General features: G+C 33.3%; 2 protein-coding genes across 2 annotated transcripts; both read left to right on the forward strand.

The window, feature by feature from the left end:
• Positions 1-2,747: 2,747 nt before the first annotated feature.
• On the forward strand, positions 2,748-7,510 carry LOC127793100 (ferredoxin--NADP reductase, root-type isozyme, chloroplastic-like). Its single transcript, XM_052323884.1, has 5 exons — positions 2,748-2,979; positions 3,107-3,163; positions 4,365-4,697; positions 5,083-5,302; positions 6,830-7,510. The coding sequence occupies exons 1-5, from the start codon at positions 2,956-2,958 to the stop codon at positions 7,327-7,329; spliced, it is 1,134 nt and encodes a 377-aa protein (XP_052179844.1). The 5' UTR covers positions 2,748-2,955; the 3' UTR covers positions 7,330-7,510.
• A 1,112-nt stretch (positions 7,511-8,622) lies between these two features.
• On the forward strand, positions 8,623-18,742 carry LOC127792841 (ADP-ribosylation factor GTPase-activating protein AGD12-like). Its single transcript, XM_052323456.1, has 9 exons — positions 8,623-8,814; positions 9,433-9,531; positions 11,762-11,843; positions 13,736-13,811; positions 14,765-14,928; positions 15,062-15,203; positions 15,473-15,589; positions 15,990-16,085; positions 18,301-18,742. The coding sequence occupies exons 2-9, from the start codon at positions 9,492-9,494 to the stop codon at positions 18,577-18,579; spliced, it is 996 nt and encodes a 331-aa protein (XP_052179416.1). The 5' UTR covers positions 8,623-8,814; positions 9,433-9,491; the 3' UTR covers positions 18,580-18,742.
• The last annotated feature ends 2,196 nt before the right edge of the window (positions 18,743-20,938 follow it).

Here is a 20,938-nt window from a genome sequence, read left to right on the forward strand (position 1 = left end):
GATAACAGCGAGGCGACGAGACAATGGCAGTAGCGGTCGACGATCGCATCGCGGCCATGGAAAAGGAAAGAGAAGAGAAGTGAAAACAATGACATCGCTTGTAAATTTGTATTTTGGACGAGAACATTTTGATCTTATTAACCTTATTTGATAAGCCTCTTGGGCAAAGTAGCACAATTCATTAGTTATTCCCATCCCCGCAACTACATCAAAATCCGTATCATGCTCTTGACTCATTTAGGAGCTCTCTAGCTCCTATATTGGTGGAAGCACTCATTTATACTTATGATTAATTTCGAGCATTATCATATTTAGTTAATATCAAATAAAAGATGAATAACTTAAAAAAGTTAAATAATAGGACTCTTATTTTTTTATTTTGTTTATATTCTTTTTATCATTGTAATTGAGTTTTTATTCAGATGTCAATTTTTTTTAGATTTAATAATTTAATTTATTTTTGAAAAAAATTAAATCATTTACATTTTTATTTAAATTGAGTTACTATACAAACTCCACGGATTGGACCATGCCAGCCCCTCAGGACAAATGGGAGAAATTTGAGCCACAAATGTCATGTGGTCCACCGGGAAAGCATCCCTTGCACGTGACTCAAAACTTTAAAAACTTTGTAATAAATTATGAGCTAAAAAAATAAAAACTTTAATTTTTCTTTTTTGCAATGAAATGTCTCAATCAAGATTTACGTGTAAGGAACAAGTAACCTGTAAAGAGCGGGTGATTTACGAGAAAGAAATTAGTCAGGGGAGTGGGTGATTTTTCACACGTGCTCTCCAATATTTAAATTAGTCTTTGAATTAGTGTAGAATGTAAAAAATAAGTAGAGTTATAGTTCAAGTAGGGTTATGAGTATACATTTGCTAGAATAGAAGTCTCTCATTTATAAGAGGGATGAGACTTATAAGTGGAGAAAGAGCCACAATTATTGATGAGTATTTTAGGCTCTTTTTTGAATTTGTAAAAAAAGATATCGAAAATAAGATTGTCTCTATTCTTCGTGGTCTCACGTAAACAACTTCTGGAGATAAAATTTATTAGGGTTTATAGTTTCTTGAAAGGGTTTTTTATGTGATTAGGAGAGAGACTTGCGGATTTGGGTTATCCACGTGAATCTCTTAAATAATAATGGTCAAGTAACGCATGCATTATTGAATGACTCAATAAGGTCTCGAAAGAGATTCTCGGATGAATTTACTTAGTTGTCTCTTGATCTTAGTCATTTGACATTAATTACTTGGCTAATGTAACTTAAGTCTCTTGGCCATCAATGACTTTATACACCTGTGACTTATTTTTATGAATTTCTCTTAAGGTGTCAAATATAAATAAATAATATTAAGGTATGTTTATGAGTGACTTTGATTCAACCAAAATAGACCATAAATTAAAAGTATATTTTTTATCATTATAATTAAATAGTGTGGTGTAATTTTGCATATACATTGTTTTATTGTATTGGATTATAAAAATTTGCACCATTTATTATAAGCCACCCTATCTGTTGTCTGGTATTTCAAATTTACCCCAATACCATTACTAATGACAGTAACTGCATTATTCTGTAATCCAATTGGAACTTTTAATTAATGCGCGCTTCTGCTTCATGAAGATGATTCATTGCACTTTATTATTATTTTTTTTCAGATTCATTGCATTTCAAATCTTTTCCTTTTTGAGCTCCAATTTTCATGATTTTCTCTCACTTCAGATTCATTGCATTTCAAATCTTTATATTTTGAGCTCTAATTTTCTTGATTTTCTCTATAAATGGCAGAGTCAATTCATTCTTTCATCATTGTCCTTGTTGACACTCGATGGTTGATCCAATGACTTCAATCGAAATGACATAAGTTCAGACGTACTAATGATTATTATACAAATCATAGCTATCTTTATTATATTCAGCTTGGTCCATCTCCTCATAGTCCTATCTAATACTTTTGATGGAAAAACATAAGATTTCAATCACACAACCTTATTTCATGGCTAGTTCTAAGAGCTTTTCATTCTCCATGACGGCATCATGGACTAGGCCCTGGCCGATGCCCTCTTAATGCTTGAGTTGGGCTATGGGTTCTAACTTACCCAATAACGAGGTTTGGTTCCAACTCTAGTATTGGAAGAGTGTCAATAAAAACTTGGTCCGTGTTGGCATCGTGGAGGACGAAGAGTTCCCGGAGATGGTTGGGAAAAACAAACATGTTGAAATCTTTTGTGGTTTTATTTTGAGGCTAGAATAGGAATTCATGAGGTGGATCAAACCGAAAATGAAGAAAATGACTATGATTACGACGAAAATCATTATCACGTTTGGCTTATATTGTTTAGATTGAAGCTATTTGATTGTTCGTTAATTGGTAGTGGCTGCGGCGAACGAAGAAGGCCTAGGTTTGTTCTTTGATATAATCAAAAAAATTTCACATGATTTTCTAAGAAAAACTCACAAAAATTAGAGATATTAAATAAGTCGGATCGACTCGACTAGCCCACATTGGGCCATAATTGTGGTGGGTTGGGTTGAATTAAGTACGGCTCAGTTAATGAAGGGATGGAGCCCAACTTGGCAGCCCAAACCCATGAGCCTGCCTAGACCTTCCAGCTGACTTAACAAAAAAATTTGTCGGTATCAGTGTGACTCCAATCTACAATCCAATCCTCACCTAATTGGCCAATTAAAATATTTCTTATGCAAATTGGTACCTCCAAAGGACACCTCCTATAATAAATCAATCAATATACTCAGCAGCTGCAAGAGAAGAAAGGGAGGGCAAGGCGTCCGGATTGCAGTTCCCTTGTCCCTTCCAACCCTCCAAAGGCTCAATCGCCCTCTCTCTCTCTCTCTCTATATATAGAAAGGCGCATACATGCGATAGCAGGGAGTAATTTGATCTTGGAGCCGAACGCTGAAGCCGTCACGATCCGATCATACTCAACATGGCTCACTCGGCTGTCTCTCAGGTGAAATTCGCCTCTTCAATTTCGATCTGATCCCTCTTCGTGTTTCGTCGCCGGTTGTGTTTGCGGTTTTGGGAAGTGGATTAGCTATCGTTTTGTTTGTTGAGCAAAGTCTCATTTTCCTTTTCAGGTCTCTGTAGCTGTCCCGCTCAGTGGAGATTCGTCTCTCCGGAGATCCGTTCTTAAGGTGCTTCAGATTCCTCTTATCTTAGTACTAGCTTTTGCACTTGTGTTGTGAAACCAGAAGTTTTAGCCTGGTTTTTGCTCAGTGACCTCGACTTTGATTACCTATACATTATTTAAATTTACTTGTGGGCTGCACTAGTTTTGTGCAATTCTTGTACTTTCCAAAAGTCTTATTATCCTCTTGTTTGATGACAAATAAATAAATAAATAAGAAACTAAAAAGGAAGATCGAAAGCACTTCTCTCTAAAGTTCATCATAGTTGCTTCCAAAATGATAACAAGACGGTGAATCACTTTTCTTGAGATTTTATATGTGGGTGGTATGAATGCTTTACCATTTATTATAGATATTGGGATAACCGATGTTTTTAGGAGTTCCTGGGGATGGAGAAGCTGTGGGACTGAAATGAAATAATTGGGTGGTACCTACTACCTTCATTTTCCAGTCAATGAAAGATATCTCGTGCTAAAAAAAAAAGATGTCTTGTGCATTGTTGCTTATAGTTGATGGGATTATATGCCTGCTCCATGTTGTCCAGTTGGTGTCCGTGACTTTGTCCAATTGCAAAATTCTGTGTAAACTTTTTCGAGATCAGCGTGCTTGGGAGTTTCTAATTCTATAGCTTGAAAAAACTGGTTCATGTTCTAAGGAGGATCAAAGTAGAATTTTCTAGGAATTTCTACTCATAAACTTGGAGCAGATTTTTTGAACTGAAGTCTGCCCTCTACCGTATTTATCCTGCTTTTCGAAATCTCAAGTGTCATTTATTTACTTAGCACCTATCAGTTCGTTTCAACAATTCAAGATATCTACTTAGCCAAAAATTAGACCAATTTTCGTTTGATTTGTATTGCTGAATTGTGCTCGAGATCTCTTTAAGATGCATGCTGCGTACGTATTCCTTAATCAGGTCAGCATTAGGGAAATTTTATACTGTCTCATTTAAGAGATTATTTTTGATGTCCTCACCCCTGTGTGGGTCAACTTTTGATTCTCCTGTTTGTTGAATGATATCTTGTTTTGAGTAATTTTTCATTTTACTAAGAGGACGAGTGATATCATCAAAATCAAATTGAGTGCTTTTAATTATTTCCTTACCTTTTGTATTATAACAATTATCTCCTTTTCAATTTATATTCCTGGTAGCATTTATATTATACTCTAGGAAATTGTTCTCAAGGTCATTTGACTTTTGTTGCAGGCACATAATATAAGCTTTCGTGATAAATCATGGGTTTCTGTCCGACTGGATTTGAAAACAAAGAGTGCACAATCAAGAAATCAGCATGTAGTTTCCATGTCAGTGCAACAAGAAACCAAACCTAAGGTTTCTGTTTCACCTTTAACACTTGAAGATGCCAAGGAGCCTCCGCTAAATTTATACAAGCCCAAGGAACCATATACAGCAGCAACTATTGTTTCTGTTGATAGGATTGTAGGGCCTAAAGCTCCTGGAGAGACTTGTCATATTGTAATTGATCATGGCGGCAATGTTCCATATTGGGAAGGACAGAGTTATGGTGTGATTCCTCCTGTAAGTTGTAAATTCATGGGTTGTTCTTTACAGTTATTACATTCATCATTGGCAAGGTGGATTTTATGGTTATTTGTGATGGGTGAGAAATTTATCCACAGTGCCCCTTTTCACCTTGCTGGTTAGTTTCTTATAGATCATTTTTTATTTATTTATATAGTCATTGATCTGATTTCTTGTGGACATCAACTTTGGAAGGAATTGTTTCCTTTCTTACTTGGTTTGGTTGTCCTTTATGTAGCAATCATTGTTACTAGAGCGGAGAAGCATGTCCCATATAAATGGACTGTGAAACCCCTATGCCTTTGAAGCTCAAATTAACTTCTTCATGCCAACTAATATAATGATGCACAGTGTACTAAATAAGGCTCTCTTTGCATTGTAGGGTGAGAACCCAAAGAAACCAGGGGCTCCTCACAATGTTCGTCTTTACTCAATTGCATCCACCAGGTATGGAGACTCTTTTGATGGCAAGACAGCCAGTTTGTGTGTTCGACGTGCTGTCTATTATGATCCTGAGACTGGCAAAGAAGACCCTTCAAAGAAAGGAGTATGTAGCAATTTCCTCTGTGATTCCAAGCCTGGAGATAAGATTAAAATCACAGGTAAAATTTTTCCACTTAGAGGACACTGAATCCAGTTATTCTTTAATCCTGTAATGAAGCCATGTTATCTATTCTTGTCAAATAAATATTTTGTCTATGCAGTTAACTGTTTGAGATCTAACAGCTTGAATGCAATCAACCAATCAGTAAAATCTTGAAAACATAATGAACTATTTTACCAGCACTAGACAAAATATTATCTTGCACAAACTCTTTCTACTTATATTTTATAATCTGTTAGATTTAACTACTAGGATGAGCCTTGGTAGTAACAGCAGGGTTGCTCCATTGTGATTGGAAGGTCATGGGTTCGAATTGAGTAAATAGCCTATTTTCAAAAAAGCAAAGGGAAGGTTGGATACAGATTGACCCTCCCAAACATCACCAAGCAGGGACCCTCATGCACTGGGGATGCCTTTTTGTTAGATTTAATTACATTACACCAAATGTGTGGTGAATTATCTTCTATTTGTAGGATTCTTACTTTAACAAGAATAGGTGTTCATTAGATGCTATGATAGGAATGATAGGAATAATAGGATTATATTGCATTTCAAATATGGACAAAATTCTTTCAGATTCTCAAGTCTACTTAAGTAAGAAAATAGACTAGTGAAATGGCTAATTACTGGTTACAGGGAATGTGCGACTGTGTTTGCCTCAGATCCCACCAATCAATTAAACTTTATATTGATGAATTAGACTTTTTTCAAATCAGCATCGTTATCCCTCTCGTAAGTCCAGTTATATTCAAAAGAGATTTCAAGAAGCAAATTGAGTTGCTCTTTCTTGGGTTTCTTCCAGATTGCATGGATGCCGTTGCATCAGCATTTATTAATCCTGAAGGTTGCAGAGGCTAACTAAATTAACTAAAAGCTGAGATCCATTATTGGATGACCTTTTTATTCTGTAATCCCATGTGTTCTTCCTCAACCAGTTTCCTTTCATGCATTTGCACTTTTTTTTTTTTTTTCACTCTTACCACATGAGATGGTTGAATACAATGGGGCCAAATTTTCTTTGAATTGAGTTAAAAGGACAGACCCATCAAAGTTATGGTAGGATTGATACTTGATTTGAGGAATCACGTTGTTGGTTATCTTTCTACTGTGGAATCTCATCTGAATTTTCAGCATGAGCGTTATTGTGACACAACTCACTGGAACTGAAATACAGTTTCTTTCACCACCTATCTGATCTTTTCTTGGCTAGACATAGAATTAGGGCTAGGCCTTGCCTTCCCTTCCTGTTAAGTCTCTTATTTGCACCAACAAAGTTGTTTATGTGGTCTATTAGCCGCTTTTGCATGGTTAGCATGTCAATTCTGGTTTCCAATCTCAAATTAGGTTGCCTAAACTTGAAGTAGCATGATTGGTTTTCATATTTTCCTATGTGATCAGGATAATCATGCTTCCACTGCACTGTTTCTTTTGGTTAATTGCTTTTGTTTTTCCTTCTTGTTTTTTTTTTTGGGTATCAAAAGGTCAAGAACTTGATCCGCTTGATTGAGTGAGAATATTCTGGCAGGTCCTTCTGGGAAGATAATGCTGTTACCCGAAGAAGACCCAAATGCCACCCACATTATGATTGCGACTGGCACGGGTGTGGCTCCATTCAGAGGCTACCTCCGCCGAATGTTCATGGAGTCTGTCCCTAAATACAAGTTTGGCGGCCTTGCTTGGCTGTTTCTTGGGGTGGCCAACACTGACAGCCTCCTTTATCACGATGAGTTCAACAATTATCTTCAGGACTACCCAGATAACTTCCGGTATGATCTTGCCCTAAGTCGAGAACAAAAGAACAAACGCGGAGGCAAAATGTACATTCAGGACAAGCTTGAAGAATATAGCGATGAGATCTGCAAACTCTTGGATAATGGGGCCCACATTTATTTCTGCGGTCTAAAGGGGATGATGCCCGGGATCCTGGACACATTGAAGAGGGTTGTGGAGCAGAGGGGGGAGGACTGGGACCAGAAGCTCTCTCAATTCAAGAAGAACAAACAATGGCATGTTGAAGTCTATTGATACTTAGTCTTTGTTACTTCAGAGCTCAATAATGCCTGACTTCATATTGAATTGGTGCATTTCTCACTCTTGGGTAATGTGGCCATTGTTTACTATTAAGCTGCTGAACATCTTTATTAGCGGTGGACTAGGATCAGGAATTGTTTTCTATTTAATACAGGTAGGTTTCCCTTTTGAAAAATCTTGAGTTCGTCCTCCACTTTTCATCTGCCTTAATGGGTGTACATCCATTTTAGTGATGTCTGTTAATCTCTCTAAGTCACACTTCTGGCATTTTAGCTGCATCATCAATTTCTTGGGAGACATATAAGGTTGTGTTAGAACTGCTCCTGGGCCAACTTATTGCAGATTGCATATAGTTTGTGTAACTTCTGAGTTTACGGACCCAAGTAACATACTCGGCCTTACCTCACTGAACCATGCAAAATTGGAGGGTGGGTTGTTGGCTTTAATGGATTGGAAATGGTGTTATTAATAGTCTCACCCCAACTCTAAAATGGCTAATGCATGAATTTTTCGATATAAATTTAGCATATTTGTTATGAGTTGAATGCTTGTCGATATTGATCATCTCTTGTCATGGAGGATTATTTTTAGAATCATACTACATGTACATCACTTTTGTACATCTTGGACTACACAAAGGGGTATTATAATTAAAATACCTTTTGCTTTCATGTGTCTCATGAGGGATTTTTTTGTCATTGATACATCTTTGCGTAGCCCAAAGTGTACACAAAGGTGTACTAATAGTATTATTCTTACTTCTAACTATCAATCACACATAATTATTTCGATTTCAGATCAAACTGATAATCTCTTGTCATGGAGGATTATTTCTAAGTATTGATCACACATAGTTATTTAGATTTCAGATCAAATGTGGGTAAATGATCTTACACCATAAAAAAAGAGATACAAATCTTAGGGTTATTTATTATTAAGATTAAATAATTTGTAAAATGAATTTATTTATTAATTTTTTATTTTTTATGTAGTGGTGTGATGTGATCTATTATACGTATTATTATGTAATAATTATTAGAAATTTATGATATATATATTTTTAAATTGCATTGTTTTAAAATAATTTTTTTGTAATAATTTTATTAAACATGAATTTTAATTATTAATAAGTTTGCTTGACTATCATATTTTTTATAAAATTTTTATATTTGGTACAAAATATTTTATTGTAAAAAAAAAAGGACAATATGAAAGAATATCACCCTCGAGCATGCTAGCGAGGGTAATACGTTAAAATACTATAAAAAAATTATTAATATTATTATTTATACCTGAAAAATAAATGTGCATGCAGTTGGTGGTATCGGTATGGTTCAAATCAAATAGAATGGACCAAGGAAATACTCTGTTAACGTCGCCACCTCTCTCTCCCTCCCTCTCCATGGAGAGCCAATTTATCTCTCTGTAGCTTCGCTGGTTCGGTCTCTCGCTCAGCTTCGAATTCCATGAATTTATCTGGTGAATCCACCGACTATACACCGATCATTCATCGGTTTCGGCAGATTTGATTGTTTCCCCCCCTATTATTTATGCCATCATTCATCAAGTTTAACGAATTTTTGTTTTTTTGTTTTTGGTTTCAAATTAATGGATTGATTTTGTCAATGAATACAAATTATGCATTGGTTCAACACTGAATCGTTTTTAACGCAATTCGATGAACAAGTGCACATGCGGTTGCCATCATGGAAGACGTTTTTGTAATTAATTTGCCTTAGTTATACGATTGGTTTTCGCGTTGATGCGTGATGGATTTGCATTGATTAGTTCATCATTCTTTTCATTTCTCCGATTTTGATTCTCGTTTTTAGCTTGAATTTGGAGGCATTAGGCGAATGTGGAGCTTTTGTTAACTGCTTGCTGGGTTTTGTTGGTTTCATCAGGACAGCTGTGTGAATTCTCTTCTCTCTTCCTGGCTTTATATTTCGGATGTTTGGAGTTGGTGCTTAGGCTAGATTTTTCTGTTTTTTTAATATCTTTTTGCCCAAACTTTTGTTTTTGGTTTATTTTTGTTCTCCTTTTCTCTTTGAAACGATTACTGATTTCTTTTTTTCCTTTCTTTGGTGGTTGATTCAGCTTAAAGCCATATACTGGTAATAGAAAGCTTTGTTGGATGATTGTAGCTTTCAATAGCTATGAGTAGACCTTCGGCAGGGCTTGGGAAGCCATCTTCAGGTATGCTCCTTTATAGTGATGATAATCTGACTCTTAGTATCTAGAGCAGTAGTTTTAAGATTTTGTCCTATTTGAGTTAATCATTATATTTTCATTTTCTGCTAAATGTATTTGGACAATACCGCAGGGTAGTTATGAGATAAAGCTGAGAATTTGAGCCCTAACTTTAGTTTTACTGTAAATGTAATGTGTTGGGAGCTTTACTTGAGCGCTAGCTTTGTAAATAGTTAACGGTGTGTATATTATATTCTTATCACTACATTTGGAACTCCACATGTTCGGGATTAAAAACTCTGATGCCATGTTAGAATGCTAGAAGTCTGTTATATTCCTGCTCGATTTTTAGGTAATGTTGTAAGACTCAACTTTCTACAGAGAAATGATAAGAGTTTCAGGCATTGTTGTTAAAATCCCGATTTTATGCGTACGATTTTACGATTCGAAAACCCCTAAACGATTCAAATCCCATATAAAATCCAATTTGGGATAAAATCCTATAAAATCTCGATTTTACATATACGATTTTACGATTTTACGCTTCAGAGATCCCCAAACGATTTTACGATTCAAAGACCTTCATTGATTTAAGTTGCAATTTAGAGGATGTTTTTCAACGTCTTAATGTCACATAACATTTGATATTAGAACTTATGCAATGAATTGTTATATTTTGTCTCTAAATTGAAACTTGATTTAACATTGATTGTATAAGTTCCAATGTCACATAGCATCTAACATTAATTGCATAAGTTCCAATTTACTTGATTTAAATTATAATTTTTACTTGATTTAACATTGATTGTATAAGTAAATCAAGACAAACAAGTAATTAATTAATGGATCACCAAACCCCAAATCGGGATTTTACTTGATTTAATCAATGTTAAATTAAGAAAAAAATGCAATATAAATCTAATGGAAGACGTTGAAAGAATCCTCTAAAGAATTTTAAGCTATATTTTACCTCTAAATTACCTATATTTTGCCTTTAAATTGCCTATACCAATCTGCTAGTTTTTGAACTATATTTTAGAAGTATCATCTTTTGAACTATAATAAGAAATAATCAGGTTATTAAAAGATATTAACTTATTTTCTGCAAAATTATGTTATTATAAACATATATTTACAAAAATTGAAGGGTATTTTTAATTATCTCTAAAATCTTACGATTTTACGATTCGATTTTACGATCCGATTTTATGGACACTTTTTCGATCCCACTTAAAATCCCGATTTTAACAACCTTGGTTTCAGGGAAGGAATAAGTTGAGAGATTAATGGATTGATATAACTTGAATTGATCTATTCATCTCCATAAATATGTAGTCAGACACATGAATGTAGCCATGATCATCAAATGCTCAGTTCATGCTTTTCTATCACCCTGATACAATTAAAAATCTGTTACTGTCACATATTTTTCCACACAGCTGTATTTTATGTCAGCAACTGCATTATGTTTGGCCGCAATGTGATGTGGATTTATATTGTAAATTATGTTTTTGAATGCTCCAACTTATTTTGCATTGTGAAAAGTTGATAATGTTTTCGAAATTGGCTGCCTAATATTCAACCTATCCTACCAATACTATAGTTTACATTGATCCTTTCCATGCTCACTACATTGAAATTGACTTCTCAAGCTTGACAACCTATGCTTTTAAACAACAGCCTTTACCATTCCACTAACTAACCCTAAAGAACACACAATGAGGAAGCTTCACTGCACACTTGGATTTGAGCCTTACTAAATCCAAGAACAGAATAAAAAAAGAGAGTAAAATTTCAATTTCCTAATACTTGAATAGAGAAAAAGTTTTATGATGAATTGAGAAGAAAAGGAAACAAGAATTCAAATTAAAACGATGTTATTGCTGGCTTAATTATCAAACCTAATTGCTCTTTGCCTGATTTTATTTTGATGGATATTGTAAGTTTCATAAGGAAGCAAAAGTGGCATGAGAGATTTGACCGAATAAGTAAAATAGAACCATAGGGTTACTCCCCTCTTTATTTTCTCTGCAAATTTGTTATCTATTGATTTAATTTCACATTCAAAATATTTTCATTTTATTGCATGAGTTGCACTTCATGAGGCAATGTGACTATAATTTCCAAAAAGTAATTCATGGTTTTTATTATTCTTGCACCCTTTTAAGACCTAAGCTTTTTTGACCTATTTAATAACTGGTTAAATAAGTAGAATATCTGGATGGCAATCATGCAGGTAGAAGAAGATTAAAAGAACTATCGCTTCAACGTGATAATCGTGCTTGTGCTGACTGTGGTGCTCCAGACCCCAAATGGGCGTAAGTTCCATTTTTGCCACCCTGATCCTTTTAGGTTCTCTATCTCGCTAGGATAATCCTGTTAATAGTTTTATAATAGTAGCATACCTTACATTTCAAATGGTTTCATGCAATACTTCTCTCATAAACAATATTTTCTCAAGGTCTCAATTTGAATCCATTCTTTACATTTCTTTATTAAGTTAGAATCCTGTCAAGATTATTTTGTTATAGACTTAAAGGCATGCAATTTGAAAGGTAGTGATGTAATCGAAGAATTAATTTGTTGCATTGTCAAAAGTGGGAGAGAGAAATTAACTCTTATTTATTCTCTTTTGTATGTGTTAATAATATGGTAACTTAAATAAGTTAGGGTATAGAATTATTGCAGAAGTAACACAAAATATTTGGCATTTGTGATAATTGAGAACCAGGTTGCTAACAACTAACAAGAGAGCAACCTGCTAATGTTTCATTTGAATGCATATTTGAAGTTGGAGACTCACTATTGGCTTCTCTCAAAATTTCTGAGTGGATTTCTCATCATATATATAGTGATGCTTTTCCTATAGAAGCAAACATCTTTAGAGATTAGACATTTGTCAGAATATTCTGATATCATGATCTTTTGTGCCATTAATAGCTAAAAGGTAATAGACATCCATCTTGTTAATAGGTGCACTGTGTAAAGCGCAAAGTGCGAAGTGCAGCATGCTTGGGGCTTTTTCTGTGTGAAACTTAGCTACTTTAGCTGAGTGCGCTTTTTCTGTGTGAAACTTAGCTACTTTAGCTGAGTGCGATTAAAAAGCGCTTAAGTTGCGCTTTTCCCTAAGCTTCGAAGCGCAATAAAACACTCTTCAGAAATATACTTGGTTTTTTTTATCAAAGAATATGAATTGTTGGATTTTTTTTTTTTTGAATTTTGGCAAACCTTACCTCGAAAAAGCTATTATCAGATTTTTGAAAGATCTAAATAAAATCATATATACATTTACTTTTAAAAAAAAGAAGACTCAGCTGTATTTACCAAGCAAAAAATCTTGAAGGAAACATGTAATTAGGTGTAAATTAAGGGTAGCTAATTTATTTCTAATTATCGTAAATTACAAATTGATGATTTATTCCAAATTGCCCTAAATTAGGGATTGATGATTGATTCTTGATTCTTGTAAATTAGGGATTGATTGATTGGGGATTGCTATAAATTAGGGGTTGATTAATTGGGATTTTGTAAATTAGGGATGATTTTTTTCCTTATTCTTCCATCCGATCCTTTGTGTAAATTCTGTTAGTGAAGTGGAATGGGTTTTTTTTTTTTGCAAACTTTTACAAAAATCAAAAGAAGACTCAACAAAATGAAAAAATTAAAAATTAAAAAAAAAACCTTATCATATTCAAATCCTTTCTACCCAAAGTTCAGACTAGTTTGCCTTCCAAGTTCTATCAGGACCAGCATTTGACTAGATTGCATCATTTTATATGTCCCTTATGTGCTTTTTGCTATGGTTGCACGAACTTGTAAACTGATATAAAATATAAATGAAAAATAGTATTTCATCTTTTGTTAAATTTGCAGTCCTCATTCTTATTTAGTTTTTTTTAATGATTTCTTTTTCAATAGTTTATATTTTTTATGCTTATAAAATTTTATGCTCCTTATTTTATTTATAAGCGCTTCACTTTGCGCTTAAACTCCACAGGCCTTCTACGTTGAAGTTCGCTTAGCGCTTTTTAAAACACTGAATCAGTGGCATGATAAATATCCCTTGATATGCTAAACATATTATGTAGATCTAATTTCCTGGTTTGAATGACTGAATTTAAGATGATCCACAGAAAACATACTTTTCTTGTGTAATTTTCATGCGGATGTTTGCGGATGTTTAAGAGTCATCATATATGTGCATTTTCAGGTCAGCCAACATTGGGGTGTTCGTATGCTTAAAATGCTGCAGCGTGCATAGAAGCCTTGGTACCCGTATCTCAAAGGTTATTGCTTGGGAGATTCTCCTTCCTGCTCTATTTGGAAAGAAATGCATAGGGGCATGACTAAGTTGATACTGAAAATATGCATATGCTATTCTCCTTTTAATTTGATTTTTTTATTAAAACGATTTCCATTTCCCATTTATTTTGTTGTGTTTGAATAGAATGAGTTTAAGAATAGTTCCAAAGTGACATATGTATGTTCCTAGAAAATAGATAACTAGATATCACATGTTAGTTTGCATATGTGGTGCCACATTTTGATTATCCTTCTAAGGGTGTTGGTAAAAAAATTTGCTGAATTGTATTAAATGAAGGCTTTTGTCTGCATATGTTGTTTTGGAAAACTTTAGGAAAACTAGAAACTATTTTAAGGATGAATCAAAAACATACACCTAAAAAGAAAAAATGGTTAAGGATGAATCAAACATGTGCCCCCCCACTCCGGACCTGATTTATTGTATTATTGTTATATCATTAATATTTTGTTAGGTTCCAAGTCTAACTTACTGTATTTTTTCATAGAGAACTTCCGCTTAATAAAAATGGGTTACTAATCCAACATTCATGAGTTTAGTCTACAACCCTAACAGGTTGAAGTCTCATTGAAAAGTAGTTGGTGCTTACATTTTGGAGAGCTACTCTTCACAATTCTTATTTTATGTGTGTACTAAAAGAAAATGAATGATTAAAACACAAAATATGTTCCCAACTTATCCAAGGTGGCTAATATCAAGTACCATTAATGAATTTTTGCCAACTTTTTCTATACTACACGGGCTTTTATTTGCATATTTAGTTGATTGTCATTGTGGCTGTTTAACTTCAAATGTTTGACCTCCAGTATGGATGACAATAATATATTTCACTGGAAAGTTTAAATTGTCTTATTGTTGGGTTCCTTACACTCTTAGTCTCCTTGTAATTTTCTAGCATCATCAATGTAAATTGTGCAGGTGTTGTCTGTTTCATTAGATGAATGGTCTGATGATCAGATTGACGCAATGATTGAGGTTGGAGGAAATGATTCTGCTAATTCCATTTATGAGGCTTTTATTCCTGAAGGGTACTCAAAACCTGGGCCAGATTCTAGTCATGAGGATCGTGCAAAGTTTATCAGGTTGGATGAAAATTTCAAAGATTTTTTGTGTTTTTATTATTTTATATTTCTTATGGTGGTCATCTTGATGGGTATTTATGTGTATCTTCTGTCCTACTTGATTTAAAGATTTGACTTTGATTTGATTTTGTAGGTCTAAGTACGAGCTGCAACAATTTTTGAAGCCTAGCTTGCGGATCTCATCAATTCCTGGTGCTAAAAAATCTTCTCTCCAGGCAACCTTCTCCAGGAAGCTAATGGCTAGCTTTCGAAGTTCAAGTTCATCACAGAAAGCAGTATATTTTGTTAACCTGTTTACTTAAAATTGTGTGATATTAGATGCACATGCTTGATCTCCACTCTCCAGTATAGCTATGCATCCTGTGTCTTAATCAGATGCAAACGATGGATCCGTCTCTGTTCCATTCTGATGAAATTGTTTTCCTATATGGGTGTTTCTTATTAAATTTATTGCTATTTTAATCTAAGTAAATTGTTTAGTCATAATAAAATAATCAGCATAATTTGACTTTAGTTCCTCTTTTGGTGTTGAAACTGGTGGCAGGATAGCTTGGTGGAATTTATTGGAAATTTGAAAATCACAGTAGTAAAAGGCACAAATTTAGCTATCAGAGATATGCTGTCAAGTGATCCTTACGTTATCTTAACTCTTGGGGATCAGGTTAGTTACTTTATTGATCCCTAGTGCTCAATCTTGAGGCATGAACAACATCCATGGTACATGCCTGTAAATCTTGCTACTTGTTCAGTTTCAGTTCTGGATCTTTTAAATATAAAAAAATAAAAAAGTATGAGATTTTTGTACTAAAATAGAAGAGGATTTTTTACAGAACAAAATAAAATAAAAGTGAATGTTTGTACTAAAATGTAGTTCTAGGTAAAGAATTTAAGTCTGAGGGTGCTTCTGATTTGGCATCTCATACACATGCTTGGATTTAATTGATTTTTTGGGTAACTTATAGGCTATAGTTAGTTGGATTTTTTTAATTAAAGTACAGCATGATCATGTAAACAAATTGAAGGTGTTGCTTACTTTTGGAAACTTTATTTCATTGTTTTAGAAGGTCCAAACAACTATAGTAAAGAGCAACTTAAATCCAATCTGGAATGAGGAACTCTTGCTTTCAGTTCCTGAGGACTATGGAATCCTAAAACTGGTAAGCTTATCTGTTCCTGTGTCTTCATCATTGTTATAAATGATTTTTCTCTTTTCCCTTCTTCCTGCCTTTTCTTTTTAATTTTATTCAACTATACATGAATCTTCTGAGTCTTCAATGTTTCATCAAGATGTCTAATATATGGGATGCTACTTGGTCTCACAAACTATTCAGAACTAGATTTTATGGGTATATGTGAAAAGAACTATTCCTACTTTCTTGGTGTTTTCGCTTTCATGTTTAGTGATGAAAAGGGCATGGATAATTATGACAAGGCTATCATTATGTTCATCCTATGCTACCATGATTACTGATTCAACTCAAACTGAATTTGGAAGTTGAAACCATATTTAATGTTCAGTCACTAGATTCCCAGCTATGTTACTGTAGTATAAATTTTCAAACCTGCAGAGCTCTTGTACATGAACTTCAAGTAATTATTGTCATGGAGATGGCTGGAGGTACAATAATATGGAAGAAAAAGACAGAATTTGTAGGTTAATTGACACCATGCCTGAATCATGGACAGATCAAAGGACAATTTTTACAGGAAGCAGGAAATGTCCAATGATATGAAGAAAGTAGAAGTAGAAATATTTGTAAGATACAAAGCATACTTTTCCCTAATAAATATTATGATATGGAGTCTAGCTGATAGGTTCCTTCACCATGAAAATATCAACAAATTTTAGCGGTGAAACTCATTTACCCTTGAATTTTTCTTCTGCTTTCAATGAAGCTCAACATTTTACAGGATAATTGCTACAAATGTTGATTGACAATTTTTGCACAATTTTCACTAAGATGTTTATGAAGCTGAATCTATAATAATGGCAACCTCTTGACTGTTTTAATTTGACATTTGAAGCTCATGCAATAGAATAGGAGAAGAGAAGAAAAAAGAAAAGAGGAAAAACATAGTTTCTTTAAGGTCCTTACTATTGGACTGTTCATTCAACGCAAATTTTCCAATTAGTATTATTTAATTTAACATAAATTATTTTGTTCTTTGTTTGCCTCTTCAACTACGAATTTCTATGCAAAGCATTTTAATGACATTTATGCATCTGTCTTTAATGGGCATTACTCAAATCTTGATACAAATAACCTTATTTCTAATTTTGCCCCTTTTTTATATGATTGCACATCCGTCGTAACATTTTGATCTTAGTTAACCTCATTTCTTTTTTTTAATTTATGTACAACAATGGTTGTGGAATTTCTTGTTTCTCCATGGAGAATTATTACTTTGCTCTTGTTTCCAGCTTTTTTGTATGGCATGGAATGGTGGGAAGTAAAGCATCAACATGAGCAAAATATGAGTGCAATGAAGATAAGGATGTTATGGTAGATGTGCGATCATACAAAGCAAGATAGAATTAGAAATGAGATTCTATTTCATAATGTTGGAGTAGCTCCCACTGAATGTAAGATGCAGAGACATGATAAAGATAGTTTGGTCATATGATAAGATCATAAGGATATTGATAGTGGATGGAAAGGAAGAAGATTTTAGTAAAATAGGTAGAGGAAGACCAAGAAAAATTTAAGGAAAACTCTTTGACATGTGTTGTAATGGCCTTGCAGAAGATATTACCACAGATAGGGATGATTAGTAGGCTAGAATCCATGTAGCTGACCCACCTAACTGGCATTTAAGTCTTGATATGTTGTTACATTAATGAATAAATCACGTTGGTCAAGGAGAAGCTGAAAAAATCCACTCACTGTTTGAGGTTTTGAACTGTTGCACATACATTTCGAGGTTTGTTAGGTAACATTTACACCAGGATGAGAAATGATAACAGGTGGCAAAGGCACATGCGCTTTTATTTTTTGCCCACATATTTCAAAGGTAATGTTGGTTGAGAAGTTCGAGAATTTGCAGAGATTGTAACTAACCCTACTCATACGTGTATTATTGATAATTTTTGCTGAATTTTGACATCAGTGTTTTAACCTCTCTTTTTTTTTTTGGTTAAACCAGCATGTTACCTTTACATACTTAATAATGCCAGAGAAATGGAGGGGGTTTTCACGCATATTTTTAGATAAAATAAAGGATATTGTAAGAAACAGCAAGACTATTAGGGCATAATTAGCATGACTTGTGAAGCAATTGGTTCAGCACTCATAAATGGAAAACTAGTGCCTTCTTCTGAGGTGCAGTGTGGTCTTAGTCTTTCACATACTTTCTAATCCTTCTACATTGCAGCAAGTGTATGATCATGACACGTTTTCAGCCGATGACATAATGGGGGAAGCCGATATTGATATCCAACCTCTGATAACCTCTGCAATGGCATTTGGTGATGCTGGAATGTTTACAAACATGCAAATCGGAAAATGGTTGAAATCTCATGACAATGCGCTGATAGAAGATAGCACCGTAAACATAGTTGATGGCAAGGTGAAACAGGAAATACCACTGAAGCTCCAAAATGTGGAATCTGGTGAATTATATTTAGAACTAGAGTGGATACCTGTTGACTAGTTGTATATAGAGATAGTTCTCCCTTCTCCTTTACATGGAAAAATAAACCCAAAATACGTTGTATGAGCCATTTATTCTAAACTGTTGGCACACAGTGCCTCCCCCCCTTTTTTTTTTGTATTTATTCATTGATCAATTCCAGTTTTGACTATTTTCATTCTTATTTTGGATGCCGACAATGTCTTCAGTTGGCTGACTCGAATTCTCTATTCCCGGAGCTCTAGCGAGAGATCAATTAACAGATTCAGATGATCGATGACAGACTGTGAAAAGGTGAACTTACTTTAATTAACATCAACTTGAGTTTGATTTATGGCACTACAGATTTATGTTCATCACTAGTAAGTAGGCAGATGAATCATGCATTTCACGCAACTCCAATAATACAATGATCACTTCTTTGTATTGCTAATTATAATGTTATTGCAAGTTTTGATTCAGCCATACATATATATAGTTTTAACGACAAAGGCGACCCTTTTGGATCTTTATTTTAGATCCTGCTAAGCATCTTTTGCAATGTCTTTTTTCTTTTTCAGTTTTCTGTTAATTAAAGCATCAATTATGTTTGTGTTTCTTTTCTTGGCTGAGTGTTTGTGTTTCTATTCAATGATAAGAGATGTTGTATGATTTTTTGTTGACTGTTCACATGGCTGCAATAGTTATAGCCTCTCATATGTAGGAATGGTACCCCAGCTCAACCATTTATGTATTGTGTATCTGTTTAGTTATGATTTTGGTGTTCTTTCTTTCTTTTCTTTTTCTTTTTTTGTGCTAAATGATTTTGATGTTCTTATTTTCTTTATTTTTGTTATTTTTAGAATTGAAAGTTGTTAAGGTTTTGAAGACACTTTTATTTTTATGTGATTTTTATTTTGTATGATAATAATTTTTGACATGTTTAAAATATATAAATATATATATATATATATTTACTTAAAATTGAAAGGTTTGAGATAAATGCCTTGAATATACTTTTTAAAACTTACCAAATGAATTATTTTTCTATGTCATTCTTAAATTAAAAAATAAAATTGAAATCATAACTAAACTAATTAAATGCCTTTGAAAATCTACCTTATATTTAAAGGATGTTCAGCTATTGAAATAACATCTATAATTTAAATTTTCATGCGAGTAAAATATGAAGTAATTAGGGTATTCTTTGTAAAATGAGTGATTTTTTTTTTGTTTTGTTAAAAAAAAATAGATAAATCATAATTGCATAATAGACTCTCTCAATAAAAAATTGTATATTAGACTTAATTGAAAGGATGCTTTGAATGTTATTTTTTATGTTATCATGACATGATTTGAGTGATTGTCACGTAATATTTTAAAAAAATAATTATAAATCTTATAAAAATAAGGGAGAGTCAATGAGCTGTGGATGAAAAATACTCTTTTGTTTTTGCATCCTCTAGTTAACTTATTAATTCATCTTTCTAGTTTTGCACAATTTGTGCAACGTAGTTTCATATGATTTCGCATGATTTATACTGTGTTTAAGAAAGATGAATCATGCCCAAAAAAAAATCTATTGATTCTCTTTCAATCGGTTAAATTATAGGTGCAATGATTTATTTTACGAAGAAAAAAATGAGTATTAAACTATTAATTAAGTAATAATTATAATAAATTACGTTAAATTAGATAAGGTGTACTCATCACTAAAGTTGAATACACTAATTTAAAATTTTAAACTTAATTGGAAAAATTTTATTGAACATTTTTCAATTTATTTTCCTTAATTGCAATTTTGTAGTAAATATATATATTTTTTAATGTATGTTTGAGAAACAAATTTGACTAAACAAAAAATAAAATACCAATAAATATATTACTTAAATTTGTACATTGCAGGCCATTTCTTTTCTGTTTTTAGTCTATTTTTAAGTGATAAACAACTCATATAATGCCATATAAAAAAATCCTATCAAAATGATTCAATAATAGTGACATCTTTATAATTATGAATCACCGTGTATATATATATATATTAGTTGTTTTTTTCAATATATAATCATTAATAAATCATATAATTTTAATTAAAATAATATAAAATTCTGTATATTTTTTTTAATCATATACCATTATTTAAATAAAGTGAAAGCTTATTACTTGGGGGGCAGGCACACTGACCATGTCAACAAATTACATTTGTTGACCCACAAAATCAACTGACTGACCAAAACAACCAAAGGTTTGAACTTTGAAGGTGGAAGCTGAGATAAGTTACGGATGAAATCAGATGAGCCATTGCATTGCAGGCCCCTCGAGAAGAGAAACTCATTATAAAATCATCTATTTTAGCTTGAAAATAATAAAAATAAAATAAAGAAAGACAACCTTGTATTAT

This window comes from Diospyros lotus, unplaced genomic scaffold (assembly GCF_014633365.1).
Source record: "Diospyros lotus cultivar Yz01 unplaced genomic scaffold, ASM1463336v1 superscaf1, whole genome shotgun sequence".
In the NCBI taxonomy this organism is placed as follows: Eukaryota; Viridiplantae; Streptophyta; class Magnoliopsida; order Ericales; family Ebenaceae; genus Diospyros; species Diospyros lotus.

Coding starts and splice junctions, on each gene's coding strand:
- LOC127793100 (XM_052323884.1), top strand. CDS start 2,956: ATGGCTCACTCGGCTGTCTCTCAG. Junction 3,164..4,364: donor TCCGGAGATCCGTTCTTAAG/GTGCTTCAGATT, acceptor CTTTTGTTGCAG/GCACATAATATAAGCTTTCG. Junction 4,698..5,082: donor GTTATGGTGTGATTCCTCCT/GTAAGTTGTAAA, acceptor TTTGCATTGTAG/GGTGAGAACCCAAAGAAACC.
- LOC127792841 (XM_052323456.1), top strand. CDS start 9,492: ATGAGTAGACCTTCGGCAGGGCTTGGGAAGCCATCTTCAG. Junction 9,532..11,761: donor GCTTGGGAAGCCATCTTCAG/GTATGCTCCTTT, acceptor GCAATCATGCAG/GTAGAAGAAGATTAAAAGAA. Junction 15,204..15,472: donor CAAGTTCATCACAGAAAGCA/GTATATTTTGTT, acceptor AACTGGTGGCAG/GATAGCTTGGTGGAATTTAT.